The sequence below is a fragment of the Prionailurus bengalensis genome, chromosome A1 (genome assembly GCF_016509475.1).
Source record: "Prionailurus bengalensis isolate Pbe53 chromosome A1, Fcat_Pben_1.1_paternal_pri, whole genome shotgun sequence".
NCBI classification, from domain to species: domain Eukaryota; kingdom Metazoa; phylum Chordata; class Mammalia; order Carnivora; family Felidae; genus Prionailurus; species Prionailurus bengalensis.
The window spans coordinates 206,061,200-206,082,475 of record NC_057343.1 but is presented as its reverse complement, the minus strand read 5'-3'; the positions used below and the strand labels follow the sequence as shown (position 1 = coordinate 206,082,475).

General features: G+C 43.3%; 1 protein-coding gene across 3 annotated transcripts in view; it reads left to right on the top strand.

Moving 5' to 3' along the window:
* GHR (growth hormone receptor) overlaps positions 1–21,276 on the top strand; it is a 272,895-nt gene that overhangs the window by 234,022 nt on the left and 17,597 nt on the right. For all 3 annotated transcript variants that reach the window (XM_043599152.1, XM_043599144.1, XM_043599136.1), the window contains 3 exons: positions 7,843–7,972; positions 15,036–15,208; positions 20,217–20,395. In XM_043599152.1, coding sequence (XP_043455087.1) covers positions 7,843–7,972; positions 15,036–15,208; positions 20,217–20,395 — 482 coding nt within the window. The remainder of the gene's footprint in view (positions 1–7,842; positions 7,973–15,035; positions 15,209–20,216; positions 20,396–21,276) is intronic.

The window sequence follows — 21,276 nt, the reverse complement described above, 5'->3', positions numbered from 1 at the left end:
AGGAAAGAACTTGGGAACCCTTGTTCTCAACTCTGAAACAGTAAGTACCTAAGCAGAAGATTTTACAGCTGTGCTTTCCTCAGTGCCTCGGAGGCCCATATAAAGGAAAGCAACTATGAAGGTGAATTCCTTACATTCGGTATTGTCCAACATGAAATACTGTATTAAATTTTTTTGCCAATTTCTACCATTAATTCAAAGCCGTTTGTGCCAATAGCCTACGCAAACTCAGTGTTTGTGGTTTCATAACTACTTGGCAATGGCATAGGTTAAAAACAAAAGCCTACCAGTTTTCTTTAATGTGCTCTTTAACATTATGTTATCTATAAAGTAGTTCAGTGACTTTTTTTTTTTTAATTTTTTTTTAACGTTTATTTATTTTTGAGACAGAGAGAGACAGAGCATGAACGGGGGAGGGTCAGAGAGAGGGAGACACAGAATCTGAAACAGGCTCCAGGCTCTGAGCTGTCAGCACAGAGCCCGACGCGGGGCTCGAACTCACGAACCGCGAGATCATGACCTGAGCCGAAGTCGGACGCTTAACCGACCGAGCCACCCAGGTGCCCCCAGTGACTTTTGACAATAGTGATCAACCAGGAAGTTTACAGATTTCTTTTACCATATTTTGACCAGCATCCATCAAGGACATGACCTTCAGTGAAAGGGAGTGTGTATAAGGAGGAATCACTGATTTCCTGAAGCTCTTCAGATAGAAGAGCACTTTGTAAATGACAGAAGTACTTTGGAAATAGATATGTGGCCTCAAAGCAGAGCTTCAAAAGGGAGGACCCCCACAAGCGGTGGGGGGGGGAGGCTTAGTCCTCTGAATCTGTTTACAAGTACTGTGTAAAACCCAGGACCCCTCAGTACAGAACCCCATCCCCAGGAAGCCCCAGCAAATACTTACAGGCTGGATTCCTCTACAAATAAATGAAATGGAAAAACCTTAAAAATATGATTCAACCACCCAGCCCATTCCATTCAGGGTGGCTTTGGCTCAGAGAGTTGAAATAGTTGGAGGGACTCTTCATGACAGAACCAGAACTCTCCAAATTCCAATTCAGCCCTCTTCTGTTTTAATGGGCTTTTTCTGAAAAGATCATTGCCAAGAAGCTGATAACACTTGTGCCACGGGTACCCGGGTCACTAGAGAAAAGCATCACATAGCATTCTCAGTGTTCCAGAGATCCTCTTGGGCCAGCCCCACAGTGCCTGCCTGAGGTGCCCCTAATTTTCCTTCCTGCTGCTTCTTCATAGACTTACAGCATTCTTTTTTAACTGCTTCTCAAGAAAACACAGAGAAAGGCTGTGCTTGGATTTTTTTTATTTCAATACTAATATATAATAATATAGCAACATCTTCTAGTTATCTAGAACTCAGACTTCAGTAGTTATGACTATCTAGAAGATAACCACAGAAAATCACCTCTAAACCGTGAGGGAAATAGCTGTCACGATATGACCACATACACTTCATGTGGGTTAACTAGCACTAGTGGACTTATAATTACATGTAAAATGGAGGATAAATTTCAGATCTAGCAGCGTGCTCAGCATTTGCTCTTCATAGGTAGCAACAGTTAACAAACCATAAATTGGCAGTCCCAGCTGACTGCGAGGATGGAAATAATAACCACAGCAAACACTTATATGATGATTACTCGTAGCAGAGCTCAGATCTACCAAAAAGGACCCAAAAGGCATCTGGTCCAATGTGTGTCATGCTTCTCTCTCATTGTAATATTTCCTCTTTCATGATGTGGTCCAGTGGATGTTCCACATTTCGGGGCAGGTGACTGCTGAGTGCCTTCCAGTCCACAACCCAGAGCTCTCTGAAGAAGGTTGTCCTTTCCCGCCAACCTTCCCCTCCTCTTCTTCCCTTTCCCCTAACACCCAGCACCAAGCCAACTTTGGGAACTGGTGTGTGATTTCCTTTGTTTTTGTTTTTTCTTTGTCATGAGTAGAGGATAGAAAAGCGTGTCTGGTGAGGGAGAGTAAGAACACAAGACTTCTTCAGTGTGTAACTGCTACTTGACATTCTCGCTCTGCATACTGTCAGGAAGATCATCTCCCCCCAAGGGGAGAGCCACTGGCCAGTGAAGAGGGGAGCCAACCTTGGCCACCCCAGCCGGTCTGACTGGCAGAATCAGCCATGGTCACTGTCAACGGTGACGTGTTGCAACCAGAGGGACCTCCAGCCCCCCCGACACTGTTCTTCTATCATTGCAGTTTGAACACATTGTCATTCGATCATCATTTAAAGACGTGAATTTGGTAGAACCCTCTTCAAGCTTTCTAAATGATAACTGCAGTAAGAATACCGGTTTAACTTCTTAATAATTCCCATTGCCGTTTTATAGTCTTATCAGAAGTTTAGGCAGGATTAGCATTGAGACATGTACCATTTGTGCACCTGTTTAAAATATCTCTTAGTTCTCCAGTGCTCGTCATGAAGGATTATTTTACTCTTTTGAGGTGAAAGTTAATATTCATATCTTTCCCACACCCTCCTGTATGAAGCTCATGGGAGTTTATACCAGGTGTCACTCTTTTTTTATTTTTAAGCTCTGCGCTCAGTGTGGGGCTTGAACTCACGACCCCAAGATGAAGAGCTGCATGCTCTACCAACTGAACCAGCCAGGTGCTCAAACCAAGAGTTACTCTTGATACAAAGCTCTGCTAGAACTGATCAGAGAACCTAATAATGTATAAAGCCAACTTTTCAGTGCTTACTTATAACTTTATTTCTCTACATAGCTCTCAGCCTGTGCCATTGCAAACACATTGCAAACACATGGGGACCTTTTAAAAATTGTGATAACCCGGGGTGCCTGGGTAGCTCAGTCAGTTAAGCGTCTGACTTCAGCTCAGATCATGATCTCAGTGTTCATGGGTTCAAGCCCTGTGTTGGGCTCTGTGCTGACAGCTCAGAACCTGGAGCCTGCTTCGGATTCTCTGTCTCCCTCCCTCTCTCTCTGTCTCTGTCTGTCTCTCAAAAATTAATAAACATTGAAAAAAATTTTTAAAATAGTGATAACCTGGCTGCACCCCAGACAAATTGACTCAAGTCTCTGGGAGTAGGCCAAGGCATCAGTATTTTTTAAAGCTCCCCTGTTGATTCCACTGTGCAATTACAATTAGGAAATGCTGCTCTTAGGGCTTGCCAGGTTACTGATTTCTGAGAATTGAATCAAGAGCACATCTGAGCTTGTCATTTTTCCCTTCTGGGAATTTTTTGAGAAGCCAGAGAAAATTGTCTAACAAAAAAGCTACTGTTTTTTTGCTAGTTCTGACTTTAGACCGAAAATCACACACCACCTGTATTTCAGTCTCACCTCTGCTTCCTACAGCAGTATAAACATGGGCAACTCACTTCTCTAAACTCCAGTTTTTCACCCATCTCTAAGTGGATATAATGCCCACCTTCTGTAATCATTGTTAGTATTAAAGGAGACAATATATGTAAAGTATTCAACATGATATAAGGTGGAAGGTGATGTATGTAACATGGTAATTATAACTAAAATAAATACAGAGTTGCAAGTCAAAATCCACATTTTCAAAATAAAGGCTCCAAAGAGAAAATAAAAATAAATACCAAATCTGTTCTCAAGATTTTGAGTGCTGATCAGTGTTAATACTAACATTTCTTCAAAATGTGGGACCACTCGAGTTAGAATACTCAATTCTTCTAGTAAGGGCCAAAGGTAAGCTCTCTTGTGAAGTGCAACCTTCTTTACAGAGATACTATAAGTGGATATTGAACTACACTGTCTCTAGATTTAGGCTAAAAAAAAAAACATGAAAGAGCAGGAATTATACTAGTTCAAAATTATTGTTTGTGGCTCATCAGAGAGGACCTGAGAATGTATAATAGCCATTTGTTGTCTTTATAATGAAATGTAAAACAAGCTTCTGGGGGCCTGGGTGGCTCAGTCAGTTGCATCCGATTCTTGATTTCCGCTCGGGTCATGATCTCACTGTTCATGAGTTTGAGACTCACTCCAGCTCTGTGCTGACAGTGCAGAGCCTGTTTGGGATTCTCTCTCTCTCTCCCTCTCTCTCTCTGCCCCTGCCCTGCATGCATGCATGTGCAGTTTCTTGCTCTCTCTCTCTCTCTCTCGCGCTCTCTGTCTGTCTCAATATAAATAAATAAACTTAAAAAAAAAAAGCAAGCTTCTACTAGGATTTTCAGAGATAATCAGAGAGGTGCTCATTTTAAGTTTAGGCCAGTACCTCTTAGACTTGGAAAAACCTCAGCATGACACTAAGGAGCTGAACATTAGAAATGCCAGCTATCTTCAGCCACAGTAGTAATAGCTGAAGCAGGAAGCAACAGCGAAGAAGCTAAGCAGCCAGCTACACTACAGTTCTTCTTGCCTCCAACAGAGAAGTTACATACTTCCCCACATGCACCGTAAGGCATTCCATTTGCTAAGAAAAGTGGCTTATGCCATTGTTGAACACCACTTTCAAGTTCTGATACATTGGATTCATTTATTCAGTATAAATAGAATTCAGCTAATATTATTCCCTACCCTTCCTCCAAATTAGCCCATCAGTTGGGACTTCTGCTACTCAGACTCTCAGAAGGCTGCAAAGTGCCAGCTGGGGCTTGGTCTCATCTGAGGCCAGACTGGGGAAGGATCAGCTTCCATCCTTGCTTGTGTGGTTGCTGGCAGGATTCAGTTCTTCAAGGGTTGTTAGACTAAGGGCCTCATTTTCTTGCTAGTTATTGGCCAAAGGCCACTTCAGTCCCTTTTCATGTGGTTCTCACCAACACAGCAGCTTTCTTCATCAAAACCAAGAAGAATGAAAGTCTGCTGAGGTGGAAGCCACAGTTTTCACAGTCTAATCACAGATACGACATCCCCTCGATGCTGCCACATTCTGTAGATTAGATTAGCAAGTTATTCAAGGAGATTAAATACATAAACTTATAAATGATAGGAAGCAGGGATCATTGGGGCCATTGAGAATTTAGTCCTGTCTACAGCACTTAGCAGGACATACCCATGTGGAAGGAAGGAAGGAAGGAAGGAAGGAAGGAAGGAAGGAAGGAAGGAAGGAAGGAAGGAAGAGAAAGAAAGAAAGAAAGAAAGAAAGAAAGAAAGAAAGAAAGAAAGAAAAGAAAAGAAAGAAAGAAAAAAGAAAGAGGAAAAGAAAGGAGGAAGGTAGGGAAAGGAGGGTGGACCGTGAAAATACACACCAAAAAAAGACAAGTTAAAAATAGCTTTGCTGCACTAGGTCTGTATCTGAATGCCTGTGTAGGCACACACTTCATCACATTAGCACCACAGCCAGAAATCTCCTATTTCTTATGTATAATGAGAAGATAATACAGGGCTTTCTATACATCTGGAGTTAAAAGGAAACAGAATAAACAAGAGTACTATGTTTAAGTAAGAAAAATGTGTTTTAAATTAAATTTTTTAAGTTTTTTTCTCCCCAGCTAACAGAGTTTTGGTTTTTTTTTTCCTTTCTGTTTCAAGTTTTTGAGTTGGGTTTACTATTCTTGCCATGATGTGGCAGGCTTGTGGCACAGAGAATAGAAGAAACTGAGTAGTGTTTCCTTTTGGTGCTCTCTGGTTGTTTCAAATGCCAAAATTACGTTTTGGTTGTGTACGTTGTTATTAGTGGTGGTATATGTCATTTCATTGTAAAAATGAAGTTGTAAAGTACCTTGGATCTCATCTCTTCCAGCCTCTCTATTGAGGAGCCTGAGGCCCAAACAGCTTGGGAAGAACAGGGCTAAATAGTATCAGAGCCAGGACTAGAACACGGATCTCTCACTTTGCAACCCGGCACATTTCCTCTTCTTGCCTTGTATGCAGAGAAGTAGTCACAATATGCAAGACTGTCCTCACACCTGCAGGAATTAAAAGTAGTGGTGGCTTAAATATGTTTTATTAATTACTTATTTTCTGGAAGGATCTGAAAATACCCTTTTCAGTGCTTCAGCTGATAGAAAAAGGAACTTTTCCAGATACTCTACCGTATAATAGGTGCTTACCTAACAAAACACACACCCTGTTCACTATATTCACTTGTAGCAGCTCACACAGGCTCCTACACTTCAGTGCTCTCAGGAGGGTTCTTAAATGCTGACCACCTAGAGAGGGCTGACCATCTGCCCTTGGTACCGAGCAGATCCTATCCATTCCCCAAAACTCTGTGAATCCCTTAGCTAATACAGGAAAAGGAATATTTCTTACAACAATATGACCATGGAATTTTATTAATAAAGACATTCTGCCACCCCCATCTGCAGATAGGTTGCAGGACCTGTCTGCAACTCAGGATTTCCTGAAGATTCATTTTCTTGTGGCCAGACTATTTGGGGCAGCCGGTGTTCAGAAACAAGGACACATTTCCCCAGCCTGAGCTTCTTTGCTGCATTAATATGGGTGTCAGTGGAAGGAGGATGGGGCCTCTATTTCCCAGCCCATTATGTCCTTACCCTGCTCATTTTTCTACATGGGACTCCCCCTCCCCCCAGCCCCCACTGGAAGGGAAATTCCATAAGGACCAGAATGTTAGCAGTTTTGTTTCCTGCTCTACTCTTGGAAGAGAACCTGGCACTAAGTAGATGTTTAGTAAGTGTTTGTCGAGTGGATGGTTGAATGATGGATTTATTTAGAAGGTTTATAACATCCCATTCATTACGAGGTTGACAAAGGAAAAAAAGGAGGCATGTTTTGGTTCAGAACACCAGATGTGAACCTGGAACTTGGAATCAGGAATTTGTATGTGTTTGGTTGCATGCTGTTTATTTTTAAAGTATGTTTTAAAGTATTTATAAAGGTACTTTAAAATTGAGAGCCTCCCTGTCGCTCAGGGATGAGAGCTTTAGATCAGAGAACAAATGTATTAAGTTTACAGTATAATTGAAGTAGAATCAGATAAGGAGAGGAAAAAAAGAAAAAAGAAACTTGGCTATCTCCAAAAAAGGCCATGGAAGTCAGAGAACAATGAGAATTGATATAGAAAAATCGGTTTTGCCTCAGACTTGTCTGCTGCAGATTTCATAGATGCAGAGGAGTTTGGGCTAATATCCTAACACTTAGGGGCAGTCATCATTTCCCAAACTAGAGTTGACACATACGTATGCATGAATTTTTTAGTCATCATCTATTTAATGCAGGTAATGGCTGAATCTTTTAAAAGAATGCAAACCTAAGTGGCTTTTTATCCAACAATCCATAAAGGGAGGAACAACCCTATAGTGGAAGCTGTGATCCCACGCCACATCCTTTGTCCCACCTGATGTCAGTGCATGCATCTGTGGTGGACAGTCGCCATCATGAACCTTGCCGGGACATTTCAGGTGCCTGCCCAGGCCTCTCCCAAGTCAGGCAGGACCTTCAGCCCATGTGCAGGTGCATGAACACCCCCAGGGTAGCCTTCAAGCAATGGGTGGTGGGAGTTGGTGGATAAACAGCCCAGCCTCCCATCCTTCTCTAGGACACACTCTACAGCTTTTCAGAGGGTCCGCTGTGGAGTTGGGCCCTAGCTGGCCACTATGGTAACTCTCCCCTTCCCTCTCCTCCTTGCCCTTACTTCCTGTCCCTGGGGTCACCTTCCAAATAAACCTTCTCTCTAGCTCTGGCTTCTTAAATAGGCCCTAAAAAATAATGTTTGCAATGAAGACAAAACAGTTTGCTCCTGGAATCAAGAGCTGACAGAGAAATAACTAGCAGGCAACAAACTCTGAAACTGTGACCCAGGAAAAGACTGTGTCTAGAAAAAGTGGTTCTTCTTTACCACTTTAAATAGGTGTTTTATTAGGACCATACATTACCCTCCTGATTTCATGCTTTGCCTTTTCTGCTTACTCTGCAGATTCTTCTGGGAAGCCTAAGTTCACCAAGTGCCGTTCACCTGAACTAGAGACTTTTTCGTGCCACTGGACAGATGGGGTTCGTCGTGGCTTCAAGAGCCCAGGATCCACACAGCTGTTCTATATTAGAAGGTGCAGCCTTCGTGCCTTTCTCACTTTTTCCTCCATGGATTTTCTGATGAAAGTATACTGAACTGCATGCAGTGGTGGAGATGGAAATAATTTATTTTGATGACTTAAATGTATTCATTTAGTCAAAAATTATTAATTAAGCCCTTTCTACGTGTTTAGTACTATTTAGGCACTGGAGATATAGCATTGATTACAAAAAAAGGTAAAGGCCCTAGACTCATGGGCTTCATTTCCAACTGGGGAAGACAGACAATAAAAAATTTAAAAATAAATGTCAGCTGCTAATATGGGTTATTAAGAAAAGTAAAAGCCAGAAAGAGGATAAAAAGTGTCCACACTGTATGTGAGTACATGCATGTGCATGAGAGTGTCTGAGGGCGAGTGTGTGAAAGTGAGTGACCATATGTGTGAGTGCGTGAAAGTGTAGGTGCAAGTGTGAATATGCATGAGTGTGTGTGTGGAGTGTGTACAAGTGTGTGTGCAAGAGGGTGAATAGTATGTGCATGTGAGAATGTGTGAAAGTGGGTATGTGGATGTGCAAAAATGTGTGAATGTGTAAACGTATGTGAGATAGTATGTGAAAGTGTGGATAAGTCCAAGTGTATGTGTGTGTATGTGTGTGTGTGTGTGTGTGTGTGTGTGTAGGGAGCTTGGTGATACTTTAGATGAGGAGGTCACAGTGGGCCTTGCTGGCGTGTTGTATTATAGCAGAGACATAAGTGAAGTGAGAGAGGCCACATGAATATCTGCAGGGGCGGGGAGAGGAACTGTTCAGGCAGAGGTCATTGCAAGTGCAAAGCTCCTGAGGCTGAGCTGCTGGAGGAAAGCAGGAGGCCAGCAAGAATGGCACAAGCCTAGACGTAGGGATGCGATGTTTGAAGACTTCAGAAGGTTAGCCAGAGCCAGACTGTGCCAAGCCTTGCTGGTCACGGCTGGGCTTTGAATCTGACTTTATCTGTGGTGGGCTTTTAGAAGAGATGTATGTTTTGAAAGACTCAGCTTGGTTTCTATGTAAAAAATGGACAATGTTCCTGTTAAATTAGTTATACTCAGTAAGGAACTGTAATACTTTTCCGTTCCATTTTGACTGGTTGTCTTGCAAAATGACAGAGGAAGAGTGAAACAGAGTCTCTCGGTATCATCACCACCCAAGTAGTTTATTTCTGACTTCTCCCCTAGAATTATTTCCCTTTCTGTTCACTCTTATGTTGTCCCTTTTTGCTTTTTTAAAATTTTTAGGTTCAAACACTTTATCATTTCCCCTTTTCCACCCAACTCCCAGGGAAGGCCTAAGCCGAGAGGTAAGGTCAGCCAGGACCCTTTACCCCAGGGTGGGGGTGTTTATCAGTCCAAGGAGGATGCCATCTACCCCCACTGAGGAGTGGGGAAAGGGAGTGAAGACGTGGTGAGCAGTTCAGGACATGGGCTCAGGGCCAACAAAGCCACATCTCAGCCTGGCTGGCACTCACTGCATACACCAGGCAAAGTAGTTTTTTCACAGCTCAGTCACCTCATTTGCAAAACGGAGATCATAGACCTGGTCTCATGACGTCTGTGAGGATGTTTTAGATAATACATGAAACACGCTTACCACAGTGCTTGGCACATTGTACGTACTCAGCAAGTGGTAGCTGCTATTATTGTTTATAATATAGTAATCCTTTAAAATAATAATGATACAGAAATCCAATGCCTGAGCTTACCAAATCGACTTTTGATTCTTTACTATTAGTGATTATTGGTGTGCTCTAAGACCATTTTTAGTGCAAAACTGGGTACTCAATTTACAAATAAATACTTTGAGTTAGCAACCCCTACTGGCCTTCCCCACTTCCCGGGTGTGAGAGCGGTCTCCTGGATGTACCCACGGAGGTGACAAGGTTGGGCACCAAATGCACTTTTTCTCTGTTATGGCTGACCCTACAGAGAGGTAGGGGCCAAGAGGCTAAGCTGGATTGTGTGAATACAGTCAGACAGGAAGCGTATATGTTTGGTAACTCTCTTGAATGCCTGTTGAATTGACTGTTGAGTGAAGAGAGATTTTGGAGGTACAGTTCTTCTGGTTTTGCCTCAGCAACAGAGAGCCAACTCAGTGGAAACAAAACAAGTTATTTGTGCAGGCACAATGAGCTAAACGGGATAAAGAAATAGCAGAGTCGGGCCCATTTTATGAAAACGGGTTATTACCACCCCACTAGTCTCCAAATCTGAACGTGAGCAAAAAGATAACCCGAAAGGTAGAAAGCCCTCACAAATATGTATCTGTTCCTTACCCTCTTCTGTCAGGATCACAGACCTTTGCCTCCAGGCCTCCTCTGCCCACCCTCAGCCTCTCAGCACCCCGGTTCCAAACCCTGGCTCTGTGCTAACAGAAATGCCACGGAAAGTGTGACCAGGTGGCAGGGAAACCCGAACATATTCGGAAGGATGTCGTTAACTGTTGCCCTAATGGAGTTTGGGATCCCAGGGGAAAAAAATTGTCACATCTTCAACCTCGTGATCAGAGCCAACCCAAACTTGCAAAACCAGTATTTTCTGTTTTCTCTACAAAACTGTAATTACTTTGAAGATTTAGCCAAAATAGCATAAGCCCCCACCCGGTTTATCTAGGAAGGGCAGAATCAAAGGGCCTGGAGTGTCAGGCCCAGACCACAGCGTCTAGTACACAAATGTGTTACACTTCCCATTGGCCCCCTTGCACAGAGAGGACTCTACAAATGCACTTTCTGACCCTTGTCGTTGTTTCTTAGAATTCAGTTCCCAGGCAACTTCTGGAAGTATAGAACCATGACCCCTCTTCCCTGACATACAACACTGTGACAGCATGTCATCCAGAACTGAAGCAGAGGGGACAGGGAGGGGCATAGAAGGGGCCCGGGCCACTGGGCTTTCCATTTACCAGCCTGGCCTTGGTAACTAAAGCACAGAGGAGCCTAAACGTGTCAGGCCATCAACAGGATGGGCCCAGAGGCAGCCACACGCTTGGCTGGCCCTGCTCCCAGCCAGGTGAGCTGGAGGGAGGGGCAGCTGATACGGAGCGGTCTCTGCCCCCCTGGGATGGAGGTGGTGCCAGGTCTCATCTCCTGGGAGAGGACCCCACCTGAATGCAAACCACAGGCACCCCACAGGCACCCCAACAGGAGGCTCCAGGGAAACCTGTCAGAGTTGCTGTGCTCTCAGCTCCTTGCCTGCAGACGCCTGAGTTTTGAAGAAAGTGGGCGTGTATGGGAAGGCCCAGTCCCTGAGGCTGTATCCCACGCCTCTGCCCTCCCCCGTGCTCACTCCCCTCAACCAATTATCCTAGCCTTTTTTTTTTTTTTTTTTTCAGTTTTTATCAGTAAGTTTCATTTAGAAATTTGGGACATTTTTTTTTAATTTTTTTTTTTAACGTTTATTTATTTTTGAGACAGAGAGAGACAGAGCATGAACGGGGGAGGGTCAGAGAGAGAGGGAGACACAGAATCTGAAACAGGCTCCAGGCTCTGAGCTGTGAGCACAGAGCCTGACGTGGGGCTCGAACTCACAGACCACGAGATCATGACTTGAGCCGAAGTCGGACGCTCAACCGACTGAGCCACCCAGGCGCCCCATGGGACATTTTCAATACAAATGCTTACAATATATATATATCCTAGCCTTTTAAAGGGAAGTTGATCTTCCATGCAAGGTTGTAGGGGAGATTAGAAGGGAGAAAGGGCACCATTACTTTTTTTTTTTTCCCAATGAAAAGGTTGAATTTTAAGCCTGAAACACATGATCTGTATGTAATGAAAATAGCTGTCCTTGGAACATAAGCGATGTTTTACTTTTAGGATTTTTCTTCCAGTTGCTAGATGGAACAGCATTTGGATAGAAAGCATTTCTTCTGCTCTTTATTCTGATTTTTACTGATGGTCTCATTGTACAGCTTTCCTTCTATTTCACAAGATAGACTAGGAACAAACGTAGTGCACTTAACTCTTAGCGGCATGACAAAGGGAGAGTAGTTTCCATATGGCTTTGCTTGCCTGCATACAAATTCAACCGGGGAAAGCAGGCAACAGAGTCTCTGTTTTGTGAGTCCATTTGTTTCTTGGGGGTTTTTTCTGTCTAAATTTAAGAGTTTAAAAAGAAGTTTTAAATATTTATTTAAAATAAAGTTCAACTTTGGTTAAAGATGGGGAGGGCATTGGGAGTCATGTTTTGAACTAACTGTTCTCAACCCATGGTGCTTAAGATAAGTGCTTGAGTTGTTTGCTCTGTGGAACTCATGGATTTGGAATAATCTAAACAAGATTTTTCATACAGTCCCCATCCCCATGGGGATGTCACAAGTTGAGAAACCGTAAAAACACAGAGCTAAACTCCCTATTACAGTCCAGACCAGCCAGGCACTGTTCTACATCTTTACATTTTAATGCTAACTTTTATACTATCAACTATGCTAAATACATTTTGTATCTATGCTATTAAATAAGAGGCTCACTTCTCTGGACAATCTTGCTAAACCATTCTCCTGAATACACTTTTATTTAGCTTGACAGTCAAGATAAAATAAACCATACTATATGTCAATGACCCACCTAGCCCTAACGTTTTAAATCCTTTTCCTATTATTCTTAACACACACACATGCACGCACACATGTCCACATATACACGCAAATGTATACATGCACATACATACACATATACACACGTACACACACGTACACATACACACACGTACATGCATGTATACACACACCACTCACACTTCCCATCAGGGATGGATCTCCCTCTCATCCAAGGGTATGCAACTTTTGAGAACCTCAACCAGAGTTAAGAAACAGTTCACTGGCCATGTTAATCCCAAATTCTTTCCAACAGCTGATGAGCACCTGTCTCAAGGACCCCCTCATACTGCACAAGTTTCCTCCTAGTGCCAATAGACCAGCCTGAGAAACAGTGGTAAAGAAGGAAGTGTGTGTTATCTCCCTCGTCCCTTCCTTCCGGTCCCTGCCTTCCCCACAGTCTTGTCGCTCGCTGCTACCCAGCACCCCTCCCTGAGAAGGAGTCTCACAGACCCCCCACTGTCTGGCCTACCAGCCCCAAGCACCTCAGCCTACACAAGGTCATTCCCACCTTCTTCTCATTCAGTCACAGACTCCCTGGCTTTATGTCTCCTTGACTTACAAGCCTTTTTCTCAGCTGATACCTCATGAATAATAAGCAAATAATGAATTACTCCACCCAAGTAGCAATTCTAATTTAAGTTGTCCCGTTTATTCCATTGTCTCCTATTTCCCTCACCACACTCGTGCCCATACTTGCATACCTCAATTCCTTTGTCTACTCTGTTCCCTCCTTCCTTTCCCTGTTGCCATGTATTTGCTGGAAACACCACCTCCACCTTGAAGCCTTCCATGAACAGAGCAATCATTCCTTCTTCTGAACTTTTAGCACTATTTGTGAGCACAAACTCATGATGCTTTGTAATACAGCTTTTTAGTCATCCCTCTGAGGCAGGAGTCATTCCTTAGACACACGTGCATCCCCTTAATATCCAGCACAGTATTTGATATATAATCAGTGCTTATTAAATATGAATGCAATGAATACAGGAGACAGAAAAAAATAAAAAGTACTCAGGTGTAATTTCTGCGTCTTCTTCTAGCCTGAAGGTAGGAATGAACCATTGTATCCACACAGTGCTAGTGCCAGGTGTAATGCTTCTGTAGTACTTGTATAGTAGGCCCCCCAAAGATGGCTTGCTGAACTCATTCATTCAGTCAGCCAGAGGGATGGGACTCTGGAGAGCTGTGTCACATCCTAGCACGTGTTTGCTCTGTTCTTGCCGTGGTGGACTTGAGTCTGGGCAATCCTTGGTTGCTCTGCATTTTTGTTCAGGTCCCCATGGCAGCTGACCAGGGAATTTCCTTTCCCAAACCTCTGCTTCCTTCCACAGTGAACTTCCCAGCATCTCTTTTCCATCCAGCTCACACACCCTGCCAGTGTTTTAGGTCATCTGGGTAAATGATGCTTTCTGTAGAGTAGGACGGAAGTGAATAAATGTATGGCAGAATGTAATTACAGAGATGTGGCTTCTCTGATTCCTTCGGTATCCTCCATGTGGCCATCTTTCCTCCGTGATTCGTTGTGTTTGTCTGTTTGTGTGTTTTTATCAGATCCAAGATATAGGAAAATATGAATTTGTTTTCTTAGAGAAAGTACAAAAAGGAACAGATAGGCAAGCACATGGATTCAGTGGAGCCCATTTTGTTTCCATTTTTTATATTATAAGTAAACATTCACTCTAATTACAAAATAGAAAAAAATTGCTTTCTAGGTTTGGAAAAATTATTTTAACTTCTGGGTTCATGGCCTTTGGTCTCGTTTACGGGTGGGGAGAAAAAGGCTGGGATTCCCATGCTTCATAAATGTCACCTGGATGCCTAGCATGTTTACAGTGTTCCCAAGGCTCTTCATACACTTAAGGAAAGAACCAGGAGTATGGGAAGGAGTTCAAGACATCAGGATAACTCGCCCAAGCATAAGACAGCCTTGGGAAGATGATAGTGATTCCGAGTAGTGTGGTAATTTTCCACCTCAAAGCCACCCAAATCTCAGTGTCCCTCCTCCTGGAGAACATGCCTCCCCACGATGTTCCACCATGAGCTGAGGAAACACCCAGTCCAAAGAGCCATTGTATTCTGGGAATCTTTACAGTTTGGGAGATGACCCTCTGGAGTGTTTTAATAAAGGAACATTTTAGACCTCCTTAAGCCTCAGAACCCTCATCTGTAAAATGTGGACAATAAAGTACCTAACCACAAATGACTTAATCTGGGAGCTGGCACTTCGTATGCAGTTAATGAACAGATGCTTTTGCTATAGTCCATGTCCCAAATGGCCTCCTCTCGGTCTGCAGACACTATGGATGATGTCCACAGATGGGGTACTTCTTGGAAATGGTGCTGCTAAAATACTTGCTTGTAAAATATTTGTGTTCCAGTTTATTGAATCTGACTGTCGGGCTCTTCGCTTTGACTTAAACTGTGGCATGATGCTTGGAACAATTCATGCTCTTTTACCCTCCATTTCAGGAGCACTCAAGAGTGGACTCAAGAATGGAAAGAATGCCCCGATTATGTCTCTGCTGGAGAAAACAGCTGTTACTTTAATTCATCTTATACCTCCATTTGGATACCCTACTGTATCAAGCTAACCAGCAATGGTGGTACAGTGGATCAAAAGTGTTTCTCTGTTGAGGAAATAGGTAAATCACAGGTTTGTGTTTTATTTGACATGGCTTTAGATTAAGTAAGCAGGGAAGCCTCAATGTCCAAGTGTGTTCAAGTAGGAAGCCTTGGTCATTGTAATCTAGGTGAATGGAAGTCTGCTCTATAGGGCATGAGATCAGCCAGTGAACAAGAGAGAGAAGGCACGGGGGACTTAAGTCGGCTCTAACATAAATGGCGATAAATGTTGTCGAGAAAAGAATGGGAGCCTTCCAGAGTCTTTTCCTTGAGGAGATCTTGAAAGCTGAATTGTGTTCTTGGGTGCCACCACAAGAGACAAACTCAGCATACTCCCACGATTCCTTCATTCCTAATTATTCGATAGGATTATTATATTCAGATCTGACATATGTTGACCTTTGATCCCTATCATTGCTATAGCCAAAGCCTAGATTTTCTTTATCACAAGGCATAATAATTCTGGAACTTTATAGTTACAAAATAACCCCAAATCGGTTTAAAAACATGTTTATAAGACCTCAAGACAAACAGTGGAGATAATCAGCTCAGTGAACTAAATGAAAGATCTAGACAGATTATCCCTTGCCCATCATGCGGACACAAGGGGAAATGAAACAAAACAAAACAAACAACTGTAATTGGAATTTTTATGTTTATACTAGAATAGTGTAAACAGCAAAATATAGAGAACCAAAGAAGGACTTTGAGTAGATGACATTGGTGCCTCAGAATCTATCCACAAAGGCTCATTTGTTATAGATAGAAGTTCCTTGAAGTTCCTCTGAGACGTGTTGTTCTTACAAGCTTGTGTGTGGTTTCCCAGGCATCAGCAGACTAGAAGAGGCTGAGCGAATGTGGCTAGAAGCTGCAGGCAGAAACAAGTAAATCTGATAGCCTGTCAGGGAGAAGAACAAGCAGAAAAGAGAACCCGACTGCTTAACTTGGAGAGACTATTCAGTGTATGCCCCAATATCAATAGATGTAGCTTTTGAATGGCTGAATAGGTAGTAGTAAGAATATCGGGTCAAGACCCATGTTCTAATCCTGACCCTGCCAATAGCTAGCCCCACTCATTTCTGTGACTGGCCTTCACTGAGGGCCTGCCATGCCCCGAGCACTGTGCTGGGTATGGCGGCTACAGAATGAGTAAGATATGGTCAAGTAGGGGAGTCCAATGTGTTAAATAACCACAGGACCGTGTCTTAGGTGCTGGACTCAAGGTGTGTGGAATACGTAGTAAGCTGAGGTAGTGGCCAAAGATACAGATGATTGACTGGGCCTGAGGGATGAGAAAGGGGTGCCCAGAAATCGTGTCAGTTCACTTCCTTCTGAAAGCATCAGTGGGAGCTGCCAAGTATACAGGCTGGCCTGTGTCTTCCAACAACTACTAAGTTCCGGAAGTGACAAACAGCACAGAATGTTGAAGGACTCAGGAGACCTAACTGCCTCGGTTAGGCAGGCCTGACTGATCAGCCAAGAGAAATCGTAAGTGTTCCTATGTGAAATCATAAGTGTATCCAGTAAGATAAGACTGTATCTTACTGCCAAGAGGTGCATTTAAAGATATTTAAGAAGGAAAATGACCTGGGGATAGTAATAGCTAACTAACACTTACAAAGCCCTTACCTATGGGTCGGGTATAATAACCATGTGAGATAGATTCTATTATAATCCCCATTTTACAGATGATGAAACTGAGGCTCGGAGCATTTAAAGGCTAACTCAAGGTCAAACAGCTAGTAGGCAGAGCTGAGATTTGAACCTATGCAGCATAACTCCAGAGTCCATGTTCCTAATCTCAAAGTTGTACGGTCGCATTACTAATGTCTCAGGAAAATCCGTCCTGCAGTGGAGAGAGTAGATTGGAGTAGCACGGAGCAAAGATAGAGGTTAGAAGGCTTTGTGATAACCAAGACAAAAGATGATGACAGATATTACAACCATAGCAGGGAGGGAGGGAGCTGAGAGGGGGAGACAGCAAGGAACAAGGTAAGCCTGATAGATCTTAAGATGACAACCATGGGCCTCAGCGTCCTCATGTATTACGAGAGTATCCTACTACCTTACAGGGCTTGTCTTTGGATTTAAAGCACTGTATTATTAGACATTTGTTATTCATTCATTCAGCAAATATCGATTGAGTCTTTTCCTCGGGCCAAGTACATCTCTAGGTGCCAGGAGAAGAAAACGTCTGCCCTCGTGGGATCTTATCCCAATAGGGGTGGAGAGAGACAAGGCTATGAAGAAAACTAACATAGGGAAGGAGAAGAGGCATGCAGGAGAGGTTGCAATTTTAATAGAGTTTTCAGAGCTGGCTTTGCTGGGAGAGAAAAAAAATGAAAGAACATTGTATCCATCTGAGGTAAAGATCACATCAACAAGAGGGCACAGCTAGGGTAAAGCTCCTGTGGTGGGAGCTTGCCTTTGCTCACTTGAGGAACAGCGTGGTTGGGGAGGACCTGCCGCAGGGTGAGCCAGGAGGGGCCTGGAACAGGCCACATCTGAGAGAGCTGAGAGGCAAAGCTACAGTACCTGAATGGTATCTGAATGTACCTGAATGGTACCTGAATGGCTTCACCTGAAGCTGTTGAATGACTTTGGCTTCCACTTGGAGTGGGATAGGAAGGCTGTGGAGGGTTTTATATGAGTGATATGCTCTAAATCAAGTGTGAAAGTAACCACTGTGACAAGTGTATTGAGGACTGTGTTGAGAATAGACTGAAGGAGGATCAAGACCAGGGTGCCTTGGTGGCTTAGTCAGTTAAGCGTCTGACTCCTGATTTCAGCTCAGGTAATGAGCGAACAGTTTGTGAGATGGAGCCCCATGTCAGGCTCTGTGCTGACTGCATGGAACCTGCTCGGGATTCTCTCTCTCTCCTCTCTCTCTCTGCTCTCCTGCTCGCTCGCTCTCTCTCTCTCAAAAATAAGTAAATTTAAAAAATGAGGACAATAACAACAGGAGGAGACCGTTCAGGAGGCTAATGCAGCAACATGGGTAAAAAAACCCTAACGGCAGGCCTGGGTTGAGAGGTGCAGCAGTGGGCAGTGGCTGGGCTCGGAGACTGTCTTGAAAGTACAACTGACAGACTGTGGGGGTGGTAAGAGAGGGATGAGTCCAGGAAGAGCTCACTAATTTCACCCTGAACGACTGGAGGAATGGAGGCACCAGCAACAGAGAGAGGGAAAGTGACAGGGGAGGGAGCATATTCTGGGGAGAGGACCAGGGCTGCCTGGGGATGTATTCAGTCTCAGGTGCTTTTCCAACATCTTGGAGGACCTGTCAAGTACAGCATGTGACAGTATGTACGGAGGAAAGGGAGAGGTTATTATTATGCTTGTAACGGTGATACGAGTCCACTCAAAAAATACCATGTTCAGGGCGCCTGGGTGGCTCGGTAGGTTAAGCCTCTGACTTTGGCTCAGGTCATGATCTCACAGTTACTGAGTTCGATCTCGATGTTGGGCTCTGTGCTGACAGCTCAGAGCCTGGAGCCTGCTTCAGAGTCTGTCTCTCTCTCTCTCTCTCTCTCTCTCTCTCTGCCCCTCCCCCGCTCATTCTCTCTCTCTCTCTCTCTCTCTCTCTCTCTCAAAAAATAAATAAACATTTAAAAAGCGAAAAGAAAAAGACCATGTTCCATATCTTCTATTTAAAGCAGAAAGGGGAGTTTTTAAGATGAAACATGAGTAATAAGTTGAAATTTTTCCATCAAAAAACATTTGGTCTCTTAAAGTGTTAAGTTTCGGCTCTCAGAATTGCTCAGTCCCCAACAAATTCAGAAGAGTGAAGCATTACTGTCATTATTGTAGCCATACTGTGGCTCAGCTGTGTTGCAAATCCCTCCAATTTAACTTCTGAAATGTGTTCATTATTAAATTTGGATTTCCTAATTTTTTAAGTTGTGTCCACTCTACGGGGTGGGGGTGCGGGGGAAAAGGGGGGGCACTATCATGCTCCTTCACAGTGAAGTCTGTTTTAGTTCTGGTTAAATGCAAGAGCTTCCCCTTTTGACCACCAGATTTTAATAGCCAATTATGGTTCCTCAGAGCATATATTTGTAGGCTTATCTGTGGTCAACTCTGGGGATCCAGACTTTGCAGCACTCTGGGTACCCTTCTACAAACAGTAGAGAAGAAAGTACATTTTACTCTGTATCTGCAAGTGATTTTTGAAAACCTCTGTACTGAGACATGAAGTGCAATAATTTATTGGGAACCATCTAGAACGTAAATTTAGATATGTTCCTAGCTTTGGAATCCGTATTTCTCTGCATCAACCTTTGGGAAATTGTGGTCTTTGCGGTCCTAATAAGCAGAATACAGCCGACTTACCAGAGAATGTACAATATGTCAGTAGAAACCAAGCAAAACACTGTTTCAGATTGTTCACATGCAGTTAGGTAAAAGGCAGAAAACCCTGACTCCTCACCATTTGAGAGTAGAGTGCAATGCCCATCCTTCTTATGTCTAAAAAAGTCATGACATGTGACTGGAGGACAACAAGCTAAGGAGCCTGTGCTGTGTTTGGAAGGATTGTTCTGGTAGCCATACAGAAGTTAATATAAGATCCTTGGCGCAGGTAATAAGCAATTTGGAATAAAAAAGACTTTTCGATCCCTGGTTCCAAAACAGCCACATGTTTAAATGCTGTAGGTCTTTCTGACTCTGTTCCTTCAGTTTTGAGTTAAAATGAATTCCTTTGCCAAAATCCCAAAGCATTAATTCTTTGGGGGCTAAAAGAATTGTAAGACATGGCAGATCCTCAAGAAAAGTTTTAGGTCAGGTTGTAGACTTGAAAAGGAATTTTTTGTAGGGGTTTTCTTCAAAGTTAAAAACAGATCGTACTCAAGTCAAAAAAAAATGGTACCCTCGTATAAAATGAGTGTATAATAAGAATATTGAAAGAATTAGGAGCGTAAACAATAAAAATGCATGAAGTAATTGGTCTCTTCAGAAGAAAGCACTCCATTAATACCGAGCTGTACCTGTCTGTCTCTCTGTGCACTAACTCTCTGTCGAAACGCACAGTGCAACCAGATCCACCCATTGGCCTCAACTGGACTCTACTGAACATCAGTTTAACGGGGATTCACGCAGATATCCAGGTGAGGTGGGAACCACCGCCCAATGCAGACGTTCAGAAGGGATGGATAGTCCTGGAGTATGAACTGCAATACAAAGAAGTAAATGAGTCCCAGTGGAAAACGGTAAGATATCATTACATATCACACTTAAAAATGCTTTGGCTTTTCTTCTTTGTATCTCAACAACACCTCTCTCATTTATCATTGGACTTCCTTTTGACTTAATACCACATGCCCGTGCTGTATACTCCATATTTTCTTATTTGAGGGAAACGGATATGATCAGTAAAATATCATCTTGGAATTCTGTCCCACAGCAGGTGCTGACAGGGAGCTTATACAGAAGCCTATGGAAAGGAAGGAAAACTATTTCCCCAGTCATCCTCAGTGTCCAGTTTAACATTAGAACAAAATCGTGTACTCTAGCACTTAAGCTGTCTTTGGGGATGTGGCTAAACATGAGAAGAGTTGTGATCGAGGCCAATAGTGAGCTATGGCTAAATATTCTCCCATGATCTTAGTTGCTACTGCTCACAAGACCCCCATTAAATTAAGTGCTTAAGTGACTCCAGGAGGGAAACAGAGGAAGGGAATTTGTCCCCTAGAGGTTTCAGAAGGATGTTTTGTTCCATACCTCAGGGGAGAATCAAGCTGAGAAGTTTTTGTGTAGGCAAGCAGCATGGATGTGGTTGACCTCTGAACTCCTTACCTCCTTGACAAATTCATGGGAACTGGGCACTTAGATAAATTCCACATGGCACACAACAAGAAGAAAAACAGGATTATCTTGCTGCTCCCTGTATAACTAATTCTAAATCAGTCTAACCATAGCCAAGCCCTGGCCAAGCCCAGTGGATTCTGGCCAGTCATCAGGTCGTGCCCAGTGCCCTGACAGATTCACTCCCAAAATTTTGAGACACCAGGCCGGTCCATTCCATGTTCTGCTGAAAAAGAAGCCAATTTTGTCATTAAAGTTAATTTTGGAGCGGCTGTGAACAGTTAAA